General features: G+C 36.5%; 2 protein-coding genes across 2 annotated transcripts in view; both read right to left on the bottom strand.

Moving 5' to 3' along the window:
* Positions 1 to 1,506: 1,506 nt before the first annotated feature.
* On the bottom strand, positions 1,507 to 7,190 carry LOC118801320 (uromodulin-like; the record flags this gene model as incomplete). Its single annotated transcript, XM_036561578.1, has 3 exons — positions 6,788 to 7,190; positions 4,734 to 5,120; positions 1,507 to 1,688 (listed from the first exon to the last, which is right to left on the bottom strand). Coding segments are annotated over exons 1-3 (972 nt in total), but the record flags the coding sequence as incomplete, so codon positions are not given.
* A 3,647-nt stretch (positions 7,191 to 10,837) lies between these two features.
* LOC118801319 overlaps positions 10,838 to 21,990 on the bottom strand; it is a 30,719-nt gene continuing 19,566 nt past the window's right edge. The window contains exons 2-8 of the mRNA XM_036561577.1: positions 19,597 to 20,025; positions 17,887 to 18,276; positions 17,720 to 17,791; positions 15,423 to 15,839; positions 11,984 to 12,364; positions 11,816 to 11,887; positions 10,838 to 10,848 (exon numbers count right to left, since the gene is read on the bottom strand). Of these exons, the coding sequence (XP_036417470.1) occupies positions 10,838 to 10,848; positions 11,816 to 11,887; positions 11,984 to 12,364; positions 15,423 to 15,839; positions 17,720 to 17,791; positions 17,887 to 18,276; positions 19,597 to 20,025 (1,772 nt within the window). The remainder of the gene's footprint in view (positions 10,849 to 11,815; positions 11,888 to 11,983; positions 12,365 to 15,422; positions 15,840 to 17,719; positions 17,792 to 17,886; positions 18,277 to 19,596; positions 20,026 to 21,990) is intronic.

The raw sequence follows: 21,990 nt of genomic DNA, 5'->3' as shown, positions 1-21,990 counted from the left end.
TCTTCCCATTCATATTTTGTTTTAATGTTTACCTAAATGATTAAGAACACTTACATTGTCAGTCATTACTTCCTGTTTCACTGTAGTATAAATACGAAGTGATACACGAGCCAAGTTCCCTCAGTCATCCATAAATATGAGAAAGGCCAGAGAATACAGCAATGACATGCCACAAAATATTTGCTGAGCTAAAAAAAATAGCTAAACATGCCCATTTTCACTATCAGTGCAATAATAAGTTTAAAGCCACTAGACAAGTTAAGAATCTGCAAGGAAGAGGACACATGTCTATATTGACCTCAAGCACAGTGAGGAGGATGATGGCCATAAAATCACCAAGGATCACAGGGAATTGCAGACATTAGCTGTGTCTTGGGGTCAAAAGTGGCATCTGACTGTAGTTATGTCTCCCAAACTACAATCAGATGCCACCTTAACAACTACAAGTGGTTTGGAAGGGTTGCCAGAAAAGGCCTCTGTTAACAAACTCAAGCACCTACAGTTCACCAGATGTTACTGGAACTTTCAGTGGGACTGTGGTCTATAGTCAGATGAGACCAAAAAAGCTTTGTAGCAACAAACACCTGAAGTTAGCTTGGCATAAACACTAAGATAGCAATGCAGCAAAGTACTTCATCCCTGAAGTTATTGTGGGGTTGTTCTTCTTCCCTGGACAACTTGTTTGGATACACGCTGTCATGGACTCCCTCAAGTACCAGCAGATATTAAATCAAAACCAGGCTGCCTTAGTCAGGAAGCTGTGTTTGGGCTGTGGTTGGATCTTTCAGCAAAGCAATGATCCAAAGCAAACCTCTAAATCAACATAAAATGATTCACTGACCACAGAATCAAAGTTTTGTCTTGGCCATTCCAGTCCCCTGACCTAAACCACATAGAAGACCTGAGGGATGACCTGAAGAGGAGAGTTCACTAGTGTGGACTTCAGAATCTGAAGGATCTGGAGAGTTTCTGTACAGCAGAGTGATCTCCAATCCCTTGTCATGTGTTTTGCAAACTCATTAAGCATTACAGGAGAAGAGTCAGGGCTGTCATGTTTGCAAAGGGAGGCTGCACACCCACAGCAATAAACATTGCCTCTTTGTATATATGCATAGAGGCTTGACAAAACACCTTGAACAAGAGAACAAAAAAGATGGATGTGTCACATAACCAGACACAAAATCAGTCCACCTCACTGGCCACTTAAGTTATTGCATATTCTTACTGTACATTCTACACATAATTCTAGTTAGAGAATGGCCAGATTGGAATAATAAATTATGCTGCACCTTCAGTAAAGGCTTGGAGTAAAAGTAAAACTAAAAAATTTGAAAATAAAATAAAAGTGTATTACCACAAAATTTTTTGATTGTAAACTAAATGCAACTGAGCAGCATTTTGCAGACTTCAAAATAAATAACACAGAAATAAAGTAATATCTTATAAAACTGTATATTTAATTACTCTGATTAGAGATTAAGCAAGATTGCGATTGAGCAAACTCACTGCAATGTGTTTCATAGTGAAGTTGACAGGTGTGTCGAGCTGTTGGTAGGTAGTTCTGGGCAGTGTGGCTGATATCACGGTGGACATCATGGTTTTCTTTGTGGCGTTAATTGTACTGAACAGGCCAGGTTCCAGCACACTTGACAAGTTGGTGAAGCTCATGAAGGCCACAGCTGCTGATCCTGAAGCACAACAACAAAAATCTACTGAAAAAACATAATCTAAATGTAAAGGAATCAGAGGGAAAAATATGAATCCAATTGATTAAAAAAAAAACATTTATTAATTATTAACAAGGAATTTTGAAGAAATTTGGACAGCTTAACTATTTCTGTTTTTCATCTTTACTTTTTTGTGATATGAAAGTCAATTTTTACTTCATAATTCTACAGCATGCATTTCTAAAATGTCTCTGTTCTATTGTGAGGGTCGTAAAAGACTTATTTTATTGCAGTTAATGGCTCGCATTTATCTTTAGAACTGACCCTGGATTGAATACATTAGCCCAACTCTGTTAGCAGATGAGTGCAAACATTTAAAGATTGCTACAATACCATTGTTATTCCTTGAAATCTGGGTGAGGTCGATATCCATCTGAGCATTGTTTATGCTGAGCTGAGGGATATTTCTTGAGGAGACATTTGGTTTAACTGTAAAGACATGAAGATTTTAAAGATATAAAGTTTCAAAGCAATAAAAAATGCCATGCAACAGCAGTGTTTTGGATGTTAAATCAAATAAGAAGGGTTTTTCTAAGTTCCTCTAAGTTAGAGGAAGTTTTCTAAGCAATAAGAAGATTTTTTTAAAGTGATAAGTTAAAGCTATTAATATTTGTTGAAATAATAGACTTTTTCCTAATAATTTTGATGCAGGGACGGAAACTTGGTGAATTCATTGGATTAAAATGATATGGTTCGATCTATATTTGTCTAAATTATATACATGTAATTAATAATACTCAGTCCTTTTTAGATACATGTACCCAGTACAGTAAATGTACACCATCCCCATAGTACCAAATTCTGACACTGATATAGTAAGAGCACAAGCTTTCAAAGATCGCTACAATACCACTGTAGTCCTTTAAAATCGGATTAGGGTTGTTATCCTTCTGAGTCTTGTTTATAGGCATAGGGATTTCTTTCAATGAGATATTCGATCCAACTGCAAGGACTTGAACATCTGAAAAATATAAAGTAAAAAAGCAATTACAAATGCCATGTATCACTAGCATTTTCAATTTTAAATAAAATAAAAAGGGTTCTTTTTTACTTCTCTACACAATAATTATTTTTTTATTCCTGTTATGTTCATGTTCAATGTTTTGGATAGCACCAAATTCTGATACTAATATAGTAAATAGATTTATCCTATAAAAATACCCTCATAATGTGCTAGATATTTATTTCTATTAATAAACCAATTATATTGGTAAGGCATATGAAACCATTGCAGATATAATATTTGAAAATAATGTCCAGGTAATATGATGGCTTGCATTGTAATACATTAAACAGCTGCTTTACATTTGCCTATATTTAATGTACTTTAAATAGTTATGATAAGAGAGTCTCTATCTGAAGCAGTCTGTTGACCTTTCCATTCCAGTTTGAGTTGTTTTTACAAAGATTTCAATAAAAGAGTATGTGCACAAATTCTAGGCAATGAATTTCAGATTTAAAAGCTAATTATGCTTCATACGGATTTTGCTATGTTTAATGTGAAATGTTTGATCTTCACTGTCTTAAAAGTGCACTCAACACAAATAGAATCTTATTTCTTATAAGAATCTTCCACAAATGAGTCAATTATATACCCATTTACCTAAGCCACTGACAGAGATGTTAACTGAGTAGTTTCCTTGTTGACGGTTCACCAGTGTAGACATCAATGTCTCAGTCTTGTTTAGAATTTCATTCCCAAAGGCTACAAGCTGATCTGAATTTATTGTTTGATTTTTCAGAGTGTGCTCGAGTAGCACCTCTACCGTCTGATTAAATAACCAGAGAGACAATTACAAACATCAGTATGCATAAATGAATGTATGAACACAAATGCATGTGATCTCATTACAAGTATTTCTTCAGTCACTATGTTTTTGCAGTACTTACTTCTTTTGAATACACTGGATTACTGCTGTTGTTGATTTGATCAAACAGATTGTTTGCACAATTTAGGGTGTTTTCCTAAAACAAAAAGTGCATTAAAACTCAGAATAGCTACAGTTGATTGTTATCTAACTTCAACATTCTACAGACATCAAATATCATAATTACTATACCCCATATGTAATGAAATTGTAACAAACCTTGCATTCTTCAAATGTAGCTAAGTTTTGATCTGAAAAGGAAAAGCAAGTAAAAGAATGCACTTTAAGATCCATGTTTTTATTAGTTTGACACAAAAAGATAAGCGTAGCATCTTCATTTTAGCTGTGGAAATAAAAATCTACAAAAGATAAAAGAGTCACAATTATTGCCCCCCTCCCCCAAATTTAGAGCTTTGTGCACCTTCACTTGGTCAACTTTTCATGGGGTGGTAGAACAAATAGCAGTGGATCTGAGACCAGTCCTAAAGAGCCAGACAGGTTTTACTCTAAATGTCCTAAAACTTGTTTATGATTCTGTATATCCAACAGTCATACACAATACACCACAGAGTGGAAGGTTATTCTATGAATGAATTTCCCTCTTTTTATACACCAAGCATTTCTGCGGGGTGTAATTCCACAAGTAAATCTCTAAAATAAGTTGAGGTAATCATTAAGATTTAAGCAAGCAGAAACTTTTGTTATTCAACATTTTGACTGTTTATAAAATAATATTTATAGATCACAATATCACAAAAACATACTCCCTAGCAAAAGAACTTTGTTCCAAATTGGATATCATTGCTGATGACTTTTATTGTCTCTAAAATGAGACAAGTTAAGGTCATGTCAGACAAACCAACAAGAACACCACTGTCATTAGCTCCTCTGAAATAAGGAGTTGAAATATTTAAAAAGTTCAAATAATTGTGAAATGTGATTTGCGAATCATCTCAATAATCGTTTATTCTTAAAAAATCCCACAGACATTCCGGTTACTATCAGGTACAGTGTAGTTAAAATGATCACTGTTAACACCTCACACTGTGGTGATCATATCTGAATTATAGACATAAAAACAAACCTGTATTTCTGATAAACGCTAAAAACTCTGAAAAATCGAATACAAAAGCAGTACCTGCACAGTAAGCAGCGCAGAAGTATGGCTTGACAAACTCATAGACATAATAGTTTCCTGGACATGCTTTGACTCGAATAGGAGTGGATCTAAGATTACAGCAGCCCTCCCAGCCTACATTCCCACAGACTGCACGAGTGACTATTCCATCCTCTATCTGAGGGTGAGATCCATTCAGCCACAGAGTGATATAAGTACCACATCTGAATACATCAACACAACTTTCTGGCATACGGACGCTCATCCCATTATACAGCAGCCGATACCAGCCAGTCCAGTTATAGTCATCGTCACAGTTGAACTCTCCAGTCTCATTAGTGCCTCTCCAGGGTTGATCCAGAGACATGTAGTTATTACAGGGATCATAACTGAGAGTCTCCAACACAACTGTCAACACAATACATAATAATAATGATAACACATAATAAAGTCAAAATATAACAGTGATATATATATATATATATATATATATATATATATATATATATATATATATATATATATGTAACAGTAAGTACAAAGTTGAGTAAGGGAAAACATTCATTCATACATGCAAAATTAGTCATTAAATGCTAATCATGTCAGTTAGCAAATACTTGTGAAAAGGCATAGGGGCAGATTCATGAAATGCACCACAAGAATTACTGTACCATTAAGAGTATGGTCATAACACATTTGCTCATTCATAAACAAAGATTAGGGCGGCACAGTGGTACAGTGGGTAGCGCTGTCGCCTCACAGCAAGAATGGCCAGGGTTCGATTCCTGGCCGGGCAACCAGGGTCATTTCTGGGTGGAGTTTGCATGTTCTCCCCGTGTCTGCGTGGGTTTCCTCCCACAGTCCAAAAACATGCAGTCAGGCTGATTGGACACACTAAATTGCCCCAGGTGTGAGTGTGTGACTGTATGTATGTCTGTCTGTCTGCCCTGCGATGGACTGGTGACCTGTCCAGGGTGTATCCTGCCTTCTGCCCAATGACAGCTGGGATAGGCTCCAGCACCCCACCGCGACCCAGAAGGATAAGCGGTTTAGGGGATGTATGTATGTATGTATAAACAATGATTATGGCTTTTGTACAGCTTGCATGTTGTGAGGTATTGCCATATTTTCCATTTATATGCACGAGAAGTGATTCATAACATGATACAATCCCACACAAAATAATGCCTGAATCACTCTGATGGTAATTTACCCACTAAACCTCATCACTATTGCTGTAGGAGTACATGAAGAGGAAAGCAAACTTGTTTTCACTGGCACTGAACTGTTCTTCCTGCATCAAAATGTTTTTTGAATCCCCCTCCTGTGTCTGAAAAGTAGGTTTAAATTGGAATCTAAATAAATAAAGAGTAATTTGGCATACTGTGATTCTAATTCAATGTAAAATAGATTTTATTGCCATTGGTTTTAGCTTTTAATCTTATTATTCTATTGGCATTTTCTTACAAATTAAAATAAAATTTTTACATGTGCAAATTGAATTCCTGAGATCGAGGAAAACTCAGGAAAAACGAAGAAAATAAAAGCTAAAATGTTCATTGGAAATTACAGCTTATCAGTTTTCAAGTGTAATAAAAATACCAAATGTTAAACTTTAACTCATTCTGGTACAAAGAAAAATACTGCAATTATAAAGAATTGTAAAATTGTTTGAATTCTTTCCTTTGAGAAATGAAATTTAACATGCTGAAATATAATTTCATACAATTAAACGTTGAATTTTGCTGGCATGTCTTGCTTTAAAATTCGTAGCTCTGTTTTTGAGAATTGTGTTTTTCTCTCTTTCTTTGTTTTCATTTCTTTAATTATATCAATTTCGGCAGAGCTTCACGTTGTGGGTTTTTAATGTTTGACTGAAAATGTGGATTTTGATTTGTTCTTGCCTAGGAAACACTTTAAAATAGCATAGTATGAAAAAGACACCAGTGTGACAATCACCACCACAGTGACTTTAAGAACAGATCTTGTTTACTGTGCTGCACGTTTTGCTTGATATAGCGCTGTTACTGCCAAGTTTTGTGAATCTGGCCCAAAATAGGAAACAGAAACTTTACCTGCACAGTATGTGGGTATGGGAAGTGACACAGCTGGCTTAACAAGTTTGTAGACATAGTAATTTCCTGGACAGGCTTTGACTTGGATTGGGTTTGATCTGTAGGAACTGCATTGTCTGCTGTCAGTCACATAGCCATAGATGTCTCGGGTGACGATATCATCCTGTAGTTGTGGATGAGATCCTCCAAGCAAAAGTGCAGTGTAACCACCACAGGACATAAAACTCACACATGAATATGATTCAGGAATCTGAGCACTTTTTCCCTGAAGATACAGACGATACCAGCCACTCCATTCAACAAGAGTATCATCGTAATGACCATAGCTGGTGTAAAACATGCTGTCTGTTCTTCGCCACTCATTATCTAGAACACTGTAGACACTGCAGGGGTCAAACGTCATGTTTCCTGGAGAGTCTGCTGTAGAAACAGAGACATTACAAACAAATCTATATAGATTAAAAAGTTTTATGTATGTGGCCATTTTTGATAAATAATTTACTTTGCACCTGCTATTATTATTATTATTATTATATTATTAAAAAAGCAATTTATTTGATACCGGTTTATTATGTTATTTATTATTTGGTAAAACTAAATTATTAGCATTAGGTGACCATGTTTTTATTAAGTTTCTGTTCTGTTGGATTTATGCTGAGTGCTAAAATTTGATATCTAATAAGGCCTGCTGTTTTGTACAGGGCAAGATGCACAGTTTTTTATATAATAATTTTCATTGACAGACATTTGACTTTCATAATTGACAGACATTTGATTAATAATTATTATCAGCTGTTTATTAGGCATAAAATCAATGAAAATTGAAAGACAAACCTGAATGTTATTTATTAAAAGGTCATGTATTATTGTTAAACTGAGCCATGAGCCCTGCCAGCAAAAGCAACATACACTATATTGCCAAAAGTATTCACTCACCCATCCAAATAATTGAATTCAGGTGATCCAATCACTTCCATGGCCACAGGTGTATAAAACCAAGTACCTAGGCATGCAGACTGCTTCTACAGACATTTGAAAGAATGGGTCACTTTTAAAAGCTCAGTGAATTCCAGCGTGGTACCGTGATAGGATGCCACCTGTGCAACAAGTCCAGGCGTGAAATTTCCTCACTACTAAACTGTCATTTCCTCACACAGTCAACTGTCAGTGGTATTATAACAAGCGGAAGTGGAAGCGATTGGGAATGACAGCAACTCAGCCACAAAGTGGTAGGCCACGTAAAATGACAGAGCGGGGTCAGCGGATGCTGAGGCGCATAGTGCATAGAGGTCACCAACTTTCTGCAGAGTCAGTCGCTACAGACCTCCAAACTTCATGTGGCTTTCAGATCAGCTCAGGAACAGCGTAGAGAGCTTCATGGAATGGGTTTCCATTGTTGAGCAGCTGCATCCAAGCCTTACATCACCAAGCGCAATGCAAAGTATCGAATGCAGTGGTGTAAAGCGCCGCCACTGGACACGTGCAGTGGAGACGTGTTCTCTGGAGTGACCAATCACGCTTACGAGTCTGGGTTTGACAGTTGCCAGGAGAACGGTACTGCATTGTGCCAAGTGCAAAGTTTGGTGGAGGGGGATTAAGGTGTGGGGTTGTTCTTCAGGAGTTGGGCTCGGCCCCTTAGTTCCAGTGAAAGGAACTCTTAATGCTTCAGCAGAACAAGAGATTTTCGACAATTTCATACTCCCAACTTTGTGGGAACAGTTTGGGGACGGCCCCTTCCTGATCCAACATGACTGCACACCAGTGCACAAAGCAAGGTCCATAAAGACATGGATGAGCGAGTTTGGTGTGGAAGAACTTGACTGGCCTGCACAGAGTCCTGACCTCAACCTGATAGAACACCTTTGGGATGAATTAGAGAGGAGACTGCGAGCCAGGCCTTCTCGTCCAACATGAGTGTCTGACCTCACAAATGTGCTTCTGGAAGAATGGTCAAAAATTCCCATAAACACACTCCTAACCCTTGTGGAAAGCCTTCCCAGAAGAGTTGGAGCTGTTATAGCTGCAAAGGGTGGGCTGACATCATATTAAACCCCTATGGATTAAGAATGGGATGTCACTCAAGTTCATATGCATGTGAAGGCAGACTAGTGAATACTTTTGGTAATAAAGTGTATGTTGTGGTTTCGATGCTGATATGCTTGTCATCCAGCATGAACTTGCTGGATGAACAGCTAAACCAGCACTGCACCAGCATAGACCAGCATAGAACAGCTGTGCACTGATTTCATGATACCTCATAGCAGACACTCTGCCTGAACTGACAATTTCAAGTTGATTTAACATATTACATGAGCTGTGTATGCATAACAAACAAGCAAATCAAACCCAAATGTACAAAATGACACATAGAAATATTTTTATATTTTTGGGCAGATTTCACCTGTACTGAGGCGGGCGGACTCCACCTGTACTGAGGTGGGCAGATTCCACCTGTACAGAGGTGGGCAGACTTCACCTGTACTAAGTTAGGCAGATTCCACCTGTACTGCAGTGGGCAGATTCCACCTGTACTGAGGTGATCAGATTCCACCTGTACAGATGTTTGCAGACTCCACCCATACTGAGGTGGTCAGATTCCACCTTTACTGAGGTGAGCAGATTCCACCCATACTGAAGTGGGCAGATTCCACCCGTACAGAGGTTGGCAGATTCCACCTGTACTGAGGTGGGCAAATTCCACCTGTACAGAGGTGGGCAAATTCCACCTGTACAGAGGTGGGCAGGTTCCACCTATACTGAGATGGGCAGACTCTACCTGTACAGAGGTGGGCAGATTCCACCTGTACTGATGTGGGCGGACTCCAACTGTATAGAAGTGGGCAGATTCCATCTGTACTGATGTGGGCAGAATCCACCTGTACTGATGTGGGCGGATTCCACTGTACTGAGATGGGCAGATTACACCTTTACTGAGATGGGCAGATTCCACCTGTACAGAGGTGGGCAGATTCCACCTTTACTGATGTGGGCAGATTCCACCTGTACTGAGGTGGGCAGATTCCACCCGTACTGAGGTGGGCAGATTCCACCCATACTGAGGTGGGCAGATTCCACCTGTACAGAGGTGGGCAGATTCCACTTGTACTGCAGTTATGGTGATCCCACCCATACTAAGGTCTAAGCCATCTTAACTCTCCACCATGGAGGCAAGAAGTATGTATTTAGAGCTTCTTCTGGAAACTTCAGAAGGCCTCAAATACAACACTCATTACTCAACAGTTGGTGAGTAATGAGTGTTGTATTTGGTGTACCAGCAGTTTTTTAATTGGACATTTACTCAAACCTAAACCCATAATTTATTAATTAATTTAAATATTCAGGTGCATTCAAAGGTGTATTTCAAAAGTACAGAACTTCTGCATTTGAGTAAAAGTAGAATTTTACTTTATAAAATGTACATTTATACGTATTATAATTACTTGAGTAAAAATATTCTATTCATGTTTTTACTTACAAAATTTATTGCAGTCAGAAAGTTATTTAGAAATCATAATGGATTGAAACAATATCATTTGGTATTTTTAATTTTATTTATTTATTTAGTCATAACATTTTTATTGAAAGTATGGTAAGACAAGAATTCTGTCCTTTAGATATAATGAGTTGTGCTTAAAATGAGCATGGACATTAACTAACAAGACAGGTAACAAGAAAAGAAACATGAACTAGTTCCACTTTTCAGGTTGACTTTAAATGGCACTTTACCAAAGTATCATAGGTAAAAGTACTGAGAGTTATTGCAGTTATATTATTTGATTTACATTGGGAGAGAGTGAACTGTTCATGACTGTAGCCATGTGGGTTTCCTTAAACGAAGTAATCATCAAAATTACATATTTTCTGTAATAATTTACAGTACTTTTACTTCTAATACTTATGTGATGTAAAAGCAAGCACTCCAGTACAAATGTGGACCAAATACCTTTGCACAAGTACTATTTAACCAAAAGTATTTCTGCTTTTCCTTAAACTATTAACACTTGTCTTTCACAACAAGTAAGATGTTGTGTGCCTTGTTCGCCATGATCCTCAATGAGCACCTAATTCGAGAAAAGGCCAGGAACAAAAAAGTATTTCACAGCAATGGAAGCAACATGTTTACTGGTTTTGAGAGGCTTGAGTGTCTTAGTCAATAAAAATAGTTAGTCAATAGAAATGTGATTGTATTTGTTTCAATTGTTGAAGTTAATATTTTAAACCTTTACCCAATGTTTTGTCTTCCTACAGCCATCCATCTGCTGTTTCTGGTCCTCGACCGATCAGGACTTACAGCTTGTCCCAGGTACTTTTATTTATTGTTTAATTTATAGTGTTGACTTTTGTATTATTGGTAAATATTTCATTACGTATTTTATTACATCTTTTAACACACAACACTGCCAATATTATGTATTTTATCATGCATCTGAAACAGTGGCTCACCTGATTTTTCAAAACTGTTGCATGAAAAAATGTAAATTTTTGGTGCTTTTTCAAGCTGGATTACTGGCTAATACTTTTCTGCTCCTAAGTGAAACCACTCTGGCTAGAGAATGTGAGTCCTGTGTTCTAACACATATGCATGTATATATGATTTTTATGTTATGAAGCCTAAAACCAGAGATATCAAGTGGATTTTGGGTCATTTTTCTATACTGCTTACTTGCTGATGCACAACTCACATGATCACAATACAATGACTTGTGACACAATGACAATGACTAGAAAGTGTCTGCTGATCGCTCTGATATGTCTATCATATCTGTAAGACAAACCGTTCTGAAGTTATGAAGGCAGACGTGCACAGATTCTGGTCCTGATTTAGCCTAGACACTCCTGCACATGTGTACATTGTGTATGTGTACATAATTCTCTGTGTTTAGCTACTGTATCTGTAGATTTATACTGAAACTAGTTAATCTGTTAACTCTGCAACCACATAGTATATCTGTATTTAGAAACCCTTAAGGCCAGCAGTCTTGATTTTGAATAAAATTATTCAGAAGAAAAATAATGAGAGAAACTTACTAGTGTTTATACTTGATATTGCATCACTGGTCACAGACATCAATGTGTTGTTTGGAGTGATGGTGTTCACATCTGAAATAAGGATGTATTAAAATAAATATGAAGGCCTAATAATTATTAGCAAGACTCCTTAAAACTCAGGCCAAAGCTCAAAAACCAACAGAGTACCTGCACAGTAACCTGCAGAGCAATAGATTGGCCTGGCAAACTCATAGACATAATAGTTTCCTGGACATGCTTTGACTCGAATTGGGTAGGCTCTGTAAGAACAGCAGTCCGATCCATCATTCCCACACACTGCACGAGTGACTATTCCATCCTCTATCTGAGGGTGAGAGCCATTTAGCCACAGAGTGATATAAGTACCACAACTATCTTTTTTAACACAGCTCTCTGGCATACGGACGCTCATCCCATTGTACAGCAGCCGATACCAGGCTTTCCTGTTGAAGTTGTCATCACAGATCCACAGTCCAGTCTCATTAGTGCCTCTCCAGGGTTGATCCAGAGCAGTGTAGTTATTGCAGGGATCATAACTGAGAGTCTTAACTGTTAAGAAAGCAATTTAAAATATCAGTTGTAGAAAAGTTAATGGCTTGTTTATATCTTTATTTATTTCTTTGTAAATAACTAAAATTTGTCAGTGAAGTCCTTAATCTGCTTAATGCTTACAGGTAACACTTTTGTTTGGATAGTCCATTTGTAACAATAAATTAACTATACGCTTAATCAAATGTCTAGGCAAAAGACAGAAATGGGGCCCACTGCATGTACATTTTTAAATTGGTTGAGGGTGTGGGCTCCCCAGTGACTGACACAACCATGCACACGGCAAAAATATAATCATATTAAAGATATGATACTACAGGAGGGTCTATGAGTGGCTATATTCAAAACATCACATACTTTTTCCAGTCTTTATATTACTTTATATTACTTTAGTCCAAAACTGTTCATTTTCAATATTTTTTTTCTTGCAACTTTACACTACATATGTGGATATCTTAAAAAAAAAAACACATTTCAGTTTGTTTGGCTGGTCCAAATATGCATCCTGAGTGGTGTCAGAAACTGGAAAATACCATTTTCCTACTTGTAAATTTTGCTGGAATGGTCAAATTTAAAGCTAGTAAACTCGGTATTCTAGATGATACATGAATTTACAAGATAACTAGATAAGACTTATAACACACCCTTTTACTTTTTACATAAGTAAAAAATGCTAAACTTGCAGTGAATGCAAACAAATATATACACTTAATGCAGTTCTGTTAGATCTATGTGCTTTTTAACACAGCAAAGAAAAAGCAGGACATGTATCCTCCAGACCTCCATCTATGAACAACCAGCTGAACGGTGTTTCGTTTTTTTAGAGAATTTATTTTTCAAAAATCCATACCTTTTACAGATTAATTACAAGTTGGGTGGACTGCACAAGACCGTAAAGTACATATCAGAGTAATTTTCTTGCGTTTGTATTATGTAGTTTTTTTTTTTTTATCAAATATGTTACCTTTGTGTAAGTTAATATGTGTGAGGTAACTATTATATTTTACTTAATTTTGAGTACCTTAGCCAGCTAGTGCAAGAAAAAAAAGGAGTGATTGATGTGTTAGCGGGTTACCTATCACCTTAGTGTTAAAACTTTATAATACTTGTCCACAAATAAGCATGTATTAATACTTAACTCATGTTTTCATCACAGTAAATTAATGCATGGATTAATACTTAATGCATCATGAAATAATGCCATGTTTACATTCATTTTTAACATAATTACATAACTAAATAATTGGTAACAGTCTGTTAGCTTGTCTGGTCTTTTTGATGTGTTGCATGGTTACATGTCATGCAAGTGTGGACTCACCTAGACAAAGTCCTCATATGTTTAACATACTTGGCAAAAGAAAGTGATTATGATTCTGATTTATTATGAAGAATGAACATGAGCTAATGTTAGCGCTTCATTAGCTATGTTGTTTTGTTTGTGTTATCCTTTATACTCCGAACACTGACACACTAGAGGAATTTGGAGAGGGGATTAGAGGGGGCGTTCCCTTGTTTGTGGCAGATTTAGCCATAATCCAGCACCAAAAGTTAAATGGGTTGTCCCCGGGTGTGGATTCTCATTACAAGGTCATGTCTGGCCTTACAAGACTAGAACTGATCCTGCTGGGTAAAGACCCATAAATCTGCTCAACTGTGACCAAAAGTAATCGCAATTGCTATGGCTAAGAGTTTGGGTGGACATGTGTCATCTTTCATTCATTCTGACTAAACATGCTTTGTTACTGGCTTTTTTTTGTGAATGTTCATTGCTTACTTCATATACTGTATAGTAAACTTCATGAAGGATTGGAACCCTCTGTCTTTTACCAAAGTGCTGTATTTGGCCCCTAAGTCTTCTGTACTGACCAAACACGAAAGATCTGAATGTTTCCCCTTACATCATGTTACAAGACAGGGATGTTGCCTAAGTTCTTTGATTTTGAATCTGGTATTACAACCTTTGAGCTATATCAGAGATCATTACATCATTAAAGGAATCAGTTTTGGCAGTGTGGAGAGCAAATTGTCACTAAGTGCAGAAGATGTGATTGGGTTTCTGTCTTACACCTCGTCCTGCCTCCCGCCACATCTAGAATTTATTATTCTAGAAAGGTTTTTTTTAATTTAGAATACATTTTTACACTTTTTGGTGGGTATACTGCATATTTAGTTAACTGGGAAAAATATATGTTCACGCCTCCTAATAATGATTTTGATGAAGTTTCTCAGTGGGCTTTCTTTCAAAGTAAGTTGTGATAGTTTCATGCATTTCAGTGTGACTGTAACCAGAAACCCAGGACACAGATTTAAACTTAAGTTTGCCAAGGCACTCAATAAAGTGGAAGGAGGCTTCAAAGGCTGGAGATCTTTGCCCTGTCTATGGTGGGATGAGTTATTGCAGCAAAAATGTTTTTTTTTTTTTTTCTCCTTAGATTTCTATACTTAAATACTTCTACTTTTTAAGGCACTACATTTTATAATAATGCACTTTATTTGAAGTTTTAAAGCACATCATATAGCTATAGAGTGGCTGTGAAAGCACATCCAGTCTCTAGTTCTCTTCTCATTTCTATAGTTTTTGGGGGAAAAAAAAAAACAAAAAGAAAACAAAACAAAAAAAAACATATTTGATCTTTTTTTCAAAGGTGTATGATAGATCTGCCCTGATGTGTGTCAGGCTGTTTTTGGTTGTTCAGATGCTTCCCTCAAATTGCCCAGATGCAAACAACAGGTTCTTGGCCTAGGAATGGTAATACCTATAAGAGTAATATCAAGAGAGTGGAAATCTGTCTCCCCATTCAGCTTCCACAGATGGTTAGAGGAAATGGTTTCTGCCTTACAACTAGAAAGGATACAGTACTTTAGAACTGGATCACAGGTTGAATTTGCTGGAGTTTGGGGCCCTTTCTTTGACTACCTTTTTTGCATTTCTGAATTTATTGGAGTGTTTCTGAATTTGCTGGTGTGTTTCTGAATTTTCTGTCATGTTTTTGTATCACCCCACAGTGCAAATTTTGACTTAACTTGAAAAAACAACATTTGAAAAGCAGAGTTTTACCTGCGCAGTATGTGGGCATTGGAATTGACACAGCTGGCTTGACAAGCTTGTAGACGTAGTAATTTCCTGGGCAGGCTTTGACTTGGATTGGGTTTGATTTGTAGAAATTGCACTGACTGCTATCAGCCACATAGCTATATGTTCCATAGATGTCTCTGGTGACGATGCCATCCTCTGGTCGAGGATGAGATCCTCCAAGGAAAAGTGGTGTGTAACCACCACAGGAATCCAAACTCCAAAACCATTCAGGTTCAGGAATCTGAGCCCTTCTTCCCTCAATATACAGCTGATACCAGCCATTCCATTCAAGAAGAGTGTCATCATGACCACGGTCACTAGTGTCAACTGATCTCCAGTAATCATCAAGAACTCTGGAGACATTGCAGGGGTCAAAAGTGAGGTTTTTTGGAGTGTCTGCTGTGGAAACACAGTCATTATAGATGAGTTACTAACTAACAATAAATAATTAATTTATTAATATTGTCAGTATGGTTGTCACACAAAGTTTAATGTCAAAAGACACAAATCCAAATTCGTAGTCAGGGTCAAGTAAAAAAAAGTCAAAAACCATATGAGAAAAACAGGCTCAGAAATGCAGGGTAAACCAAATAAGACTTCACAACTAAGGTAAAGTGTACAGGTTTTAAATACAGTTTAAAATGGATGCTAAGGACAAGCAGATAATGACCTGATAATATAAATAACTGTAATAACGCTTACATACTAATTCAAATCTCAGTACATGTAAACTTCACATTTAAATAAATAAGTATATATATATATATATATATATATATATATATATATATATATATGTATATATATATAAATGTATATATATATATATATATATATATATATATATATACACATATGTCGCTGTTGTCGGAAGAAAACCTTGATGGTTTTCAAATTTTCACATAATTTGAATATACCTGTTACTCTTTACATTGTATGTAAATTTCATAATGAAAGTACTAAAAGAAATTCCCCAAAATGACTTAAAAAAAGGTCAGGTTTCCATTGACTTACATTAAAAGTAAAGTATGTTTTTTCATTCTCTTGTAAAGTTGCCATTATGGAGATGAGGTTTTCTTCTGACAACAGCAATATACATATTTATATGTCTCTGTGTGTGTGTGTGTGTGTGTGTGTGTGTGTGTGTGTGTGTGTACGGACAGGTAGTCAGCATAAACTTTTGGTTAAAAAATATAAGTAATTATAACTACCAACTACCAAGAAACTACCAATAGGATCTTATGCACTTTAAGTGAAAAATAATCTTAATCTTAGTAACCCTTCAATACTAACCATTAAATATTTTGAACAGTAATAAGACTTTATTCTGTGCATTCAATAACGTGTTGCATGAACAACTTTCCTTTTCTTATAAGACGTAATCCACTAAGAAATGACTGCAGCATCACTCTCACGTACAGGCTGGGAGAATATTCATTATACTGTATAATTTGCCCCCAATATTTGACTGAGGGTTCCTGCTCAGGTTTGGATCAGGCCAATTCTGAAAATAACTTATTGTAAAATCATTGTAAACCACTTTGAATTAAAAACACTATTTTCAATAATTACAAATTTCTAGAAATTACATAGAGATCTCTCAAAACTCAGAGCTTACAACATTTCAAATTCGACTACCCCAACAAGCAACACATCTTTAAGCTTGCATATCATAGGTGATAAAATAAATAAAAATCAGCCAAAGTAAGAAAGTTGCCAGAGTGACTCACACGCTATCAAAAGATATAGCACCAATCACAGCAAAATTAATCATAAATATAGCTGCAAGCAACAATCTGTGGGGTCCAAGCTGTCTTTTGCAAGCATTATGTGATTATGGCTACAGCCACCTCAGGTACATGCCAGTAAAGTTTCGTACATACATATCATTGCTGTCCCAAAAAAAAAAACAACATCTCAAAAATGTGTAGTTTACAGGTAAAGGCACTTTATTTACTTTCAATATAAGTTGAAAAGATTTTTTCCAAGCCATTTTGGAGCATTATATCTATTGGTTCATTCATCATGAAATTTTCCCACAATGTGAAGGACAGTTGTCTTGCTCAAATGATGTAGAAAAGAAAAAAAAATCAAGAAAAAAATGGAGATACATGTTTTTCTCTGGATACTAATGATATGAAGTCTCATATTGAAACTAATCTCCTTGTCCATCTTATCTCCTTGTCCATCTTCATCTCTTTATTTTAAAGCCATTAATCTTAGTTTAGACAAGATAATTGCAAGAAGCTAAGATACTGAAAGAGCCATAGGACACTTACTAGTGTTAATACTTGATAGTGCAACACTAGGTGTAGAGTTCAGGGTGGTGTTTGGATCGATGGTGTTCACATCTGAAAAAAGAATGTTACAACAGATTTGAAGGCCTAATGATTATTAGCAAAACCTTTTAAAAACACAGGTAAAAGCTAAAATAATAACAGAGTACCTGCACAGTAAGCTGCATTACAGAAGTTTGGCTTGACAAACTCATAGACATAATAGTTTCCTGGACATGCTTTGACTCGAATTGGAGTAGATCTAAGATAACAGCAGTCCCCCCAGCCTACATTCCCACAGACTGCACGAGTGACTATTCCATCCTCTATCTGAGGGTGAGATCCATTCAGGAACAAAGTGACATAAGTACCACATCTGTCTTTATTAACACAGCTCTCTGGCATACGGACACTCATCCCGTTATACAGCAGCCGATACCAGCCATTCCAGTTGAAGTCATTGTCACAGATCCACAGTCCAGTCTCATTAGTGCCTCTCCAGGGTTGATCCAGAGCAGTGTAGTTATTGCAGGGATCATAACTGGGAGTGTCGAAAACAACTGTCATAAAAAGATATGTTAACATTCAATTTATTTATTTATTATTTCTTTAAAAAGTTACCCCAAATTGACTATTTGTTATAATAACCAAAGACATGATTGATAGTCATGTTATACCTCCAAGCTGCATATTTTAAATCATGATTTGTGATGAATGTCGTGCAAGAGAGGCCAAAAATGGATAGATTGCAGTTCATCCTTTTCTTTGCCTATTGTATAAATTCCTTTGGATTTAGTGATGGATAGAAAGTACATTTTAATCCATTTCTCAAACAATGTTGAGCAGTACGTACACTAAATGGCCAAAGGTATTCCAAAACTATGTGAATTAATTTGCTTCTATAACAATCTCTACTCTTTTGACAAGGCCAAATTCCAGTTCATCACAAAAGTGTTCATTTGAGTTAACCCCTTAAATAGCTCAGCCAGTGGGTAGTGAAGTCCCTATAGTTACTGAATAAGTAACTACAGTATGTAGTTAATATGTAATAAGCCTAGCAATTTAAGGTCATGGCTCTGTGCAATCAAATTCTTCCACACCAAACTTGGAAAATCATTCCTGTTGAATATATTGTAACATTATAATTTCCTTTCCATGTATCTAGAGATTCAGTCAAAACCATTAAAAAGCTCCAGGCTATTATTATTATTTCATTATTATTATTATTATTATTATTATTATTATTTTATTTATCAGCCAAACTTTACTGTTGGCACTCAGGCAGGTAGCATTCTCTAGGCATTCACCAGTTCCAGATTCAACCATCAGACAGCTTGTATGCAGCTGCTCAACCATCAAAGCCTAATCCATGCAGCTCTAAACAAACAGTTTCTGTGCTAATGAAGCCATTTAGAACTCATGTGAGTAGTGAGTGTCAGAGTTGAGGACAATTTTTACATTATATGAACTTCAGCACCTGATGGATCTGTTCTGTGAGGAGGTGTGGCCTACTGCTATGCAACTGAGCTGCTCTCACTCCCAGACAACTCCGTTTCATAGTTGGATCACTTACAGTTGACTGATGCAACTCCAGCAGGGCAAAGGAACTGACTTGTTGGAAAGGTGAGATCCTATGTAAGGTTAAAATGTCTGACTTTTCAGTAATCAAGGTACAGTACAAATTTTGATTTGCTTATTTGTTTCATGTTCACAAAAAAACATGAAAAGAACAATATACACATAGTTAAGCAAAACAGTAGGAAGACAACTTATTCTATGTAACCAGTCACAAACGTCATATGGTGCTCAAAACTGCAGCAAGTAAAATTAGCCTTATACAGTCATTGTCAAAAAACAGCATTGAAAAAGCAGAATTTTACCTGCACAGTATGTTGGCATTGGAAGTGATACAACTGGCCTGACAAGCCTGTAGACGTAATAATCTCCTGGGCAGGCTTTGACTTGGATTGGGTTTGATTTGTGGGAATTGCATTGTGAGCTATCAATCACATAGCCGTAGGAACCATAGATGTCTCGGGTGACGATGCCATCCTCTGGTTGAGGATGAGATCCTCCAAGCAAAAGTGGTGTGTAACCACCACAGGTCATAAAACTCCAACACCAATCAGACTCAGGAATCTGAGCACTTTTTCCTTGAAGATACAGACGATACCAGCCACTCCATTCAACAAGGGTGTCATCAAAGCCACCGTAGTTGGTGTAAAACTCTATGTCTGTTCTTCTCCATTCGTTATTAAGCACACTGTTGTTATTGCAAGGGTCAAAAGTGAGGTTTTTTGAAGAGTCCACTGTGGAAACACAGTAATTACAAACAATTCACATTATACTGTTATTTTTCTGTGGGGGTCCCTCACATGGCCATGATTTCCTATAAGAACACAGTTTTAGAAGTGTTTAATTTTTTCATGTGCCTTCATTCATGAAATTTAATACGGAAACAGCACCATTCTGATAATGCAAAAGCCTACTCTGGGCACAACCAGGGTTATCACAGGCCTATCCAGTCAAATGGGGATGGAATATTTAGACTTATATAAGACTTGTATTATGACAGCAGTGGTGCTGGAGGCACTATGCTATGCAATTGTCTAAAAATTCATGACTAGATATTCTCTGATCCAGTGCTGGTGAAGGAGCAGTAAAATGTGTTCTCCATAGATTTATTTGATACATACTTTTTAAGATTAAATTGGATTTGTTTTCTATGAGCACTGTCAATGTATTATAGACATTAAAAATCATTATGCTGTCCACCAAGCTCCACCTTTTCTCAGCCCTCTAATCACAGCTTACCAAACATTGCTATCTGCTATTGCCTCAAGCCTTCAGTTCATTAGCAGTGCCCCTCATGTCCCTAACTAGCCTGAGGATAGCCAGGTCCTTGGTAGTTTTGGAAGGGTTTTGTGAGATTCAATGTGGAAACAGCAACCACAAAATCAGCAGTGACTGGTTCTCAGCCAAACTTAGAACAGGTTCAGCCATAGATTTAACGTCTCACTAAGTTTAGTTCTGTATAAGACGCTATACTAATGTTACCCAGAGTGACTTTCAGGCATACAGCACATATACTATAATCTAACGCAGAGGTCTTTAAACCTGAAGACTGGTTTGAAGACCACTGATCTAACCACATGTCATCACTATAATAAATGTAATAGTTTATGAGGATAATTAACAGATTTTGCTTGTTAAATGCTAACCTCATATATCATTTTGTACATACACCACTCATAACATTGCTAGTGAAATCAGCATGCTTTAATCTACTTCTAGTAACTGCTTAATTTAGGCTACAAGCACTGTAATAGGCTCGTATTAGTGATTACATGAAAATTTAACAGTAGTCTTTGTATTATATTACCTAGTCATAATGTACTACAGCCAGCATGAGAAAGCTAACTGCTCACTAATATATTGATGGTATAGTATTATTTAACATAATTCAGTAAATAACAGGTTGGATTGTATTATATAAAGAATTGTGTAATATTCACTTTGTAAAATTACATTTCTTTAGGATTGTAATGCTTGACTAAACCACAACACTGTATAACACCACCACAACCACCAAATAATAATAATACACGGATCAATATTTTTCAAGTAAATCAAGGTATCTTATTTAAACAGGACAATTTAAAATTTTGATAGCAGTTGGAGCGTCTGCTATGAAATTGTCTAAAACTTCAAATTCAGAATTCAAAGCTGATATAGGAGTAGATCTTCACAGATTTGTTTGAAAATTCATAATTCCAAAATGTTGTCTACTGTTATGTATTAAATTACTTCATGATGACAGATCTAGCGGGCTAGCTCTAATTATTATAAATTTAATAAATTATAAATTAATAAATTAGCTATAATTAGCATAATAGCATATCTGACTGTAAGAGGTACTCAGAATCAGGTGTAAAGCAAATTGTTTTCAAAATTTTCTCTAGAGAGTGTAAAATAGGAGCAAAAAAATAATTCTCTAGCTGCTAGCATAAGCATACATGCTAACACCAATAGCATCATAGCTTCTGAGCCAGCTAATGTTACACTGTTCACGAATTGAAATAAATTTGCGATTGACACATCAAAATATTATATTACTATTATTATTATTATTATTATTGCTACCATTGTCATGCATCTGTTGAGCTCCAAGACGTACGCAAAATCCATCTAACAGATCCCTCTGGGGGATCACATGACTCCTGACCTTTTCTTACGCTCCAATCAGCGCTCTAGATCTCCTGAATACTGATTCT

The sequence above is a fragment of the Colossoma macropomum genome, unplaced genomic scaffold, assembly GCF_904425465.1.
Source record: "Colossoma macropomum unplaced genomic scaffold, Colossoma_macropomum, whole genome shotgun sequence".
Lineage (NCBI taxonomy): Eukaryota > Metazoa > Chordata > Actinopteri > Characiformes > Serrasalmidae > Colossoma > Colossoma macropomum.
Note: the sequence above shows the minus strand (reverse complement) of the source record. Positions and strands in the feature narration are given on the sequence as shown.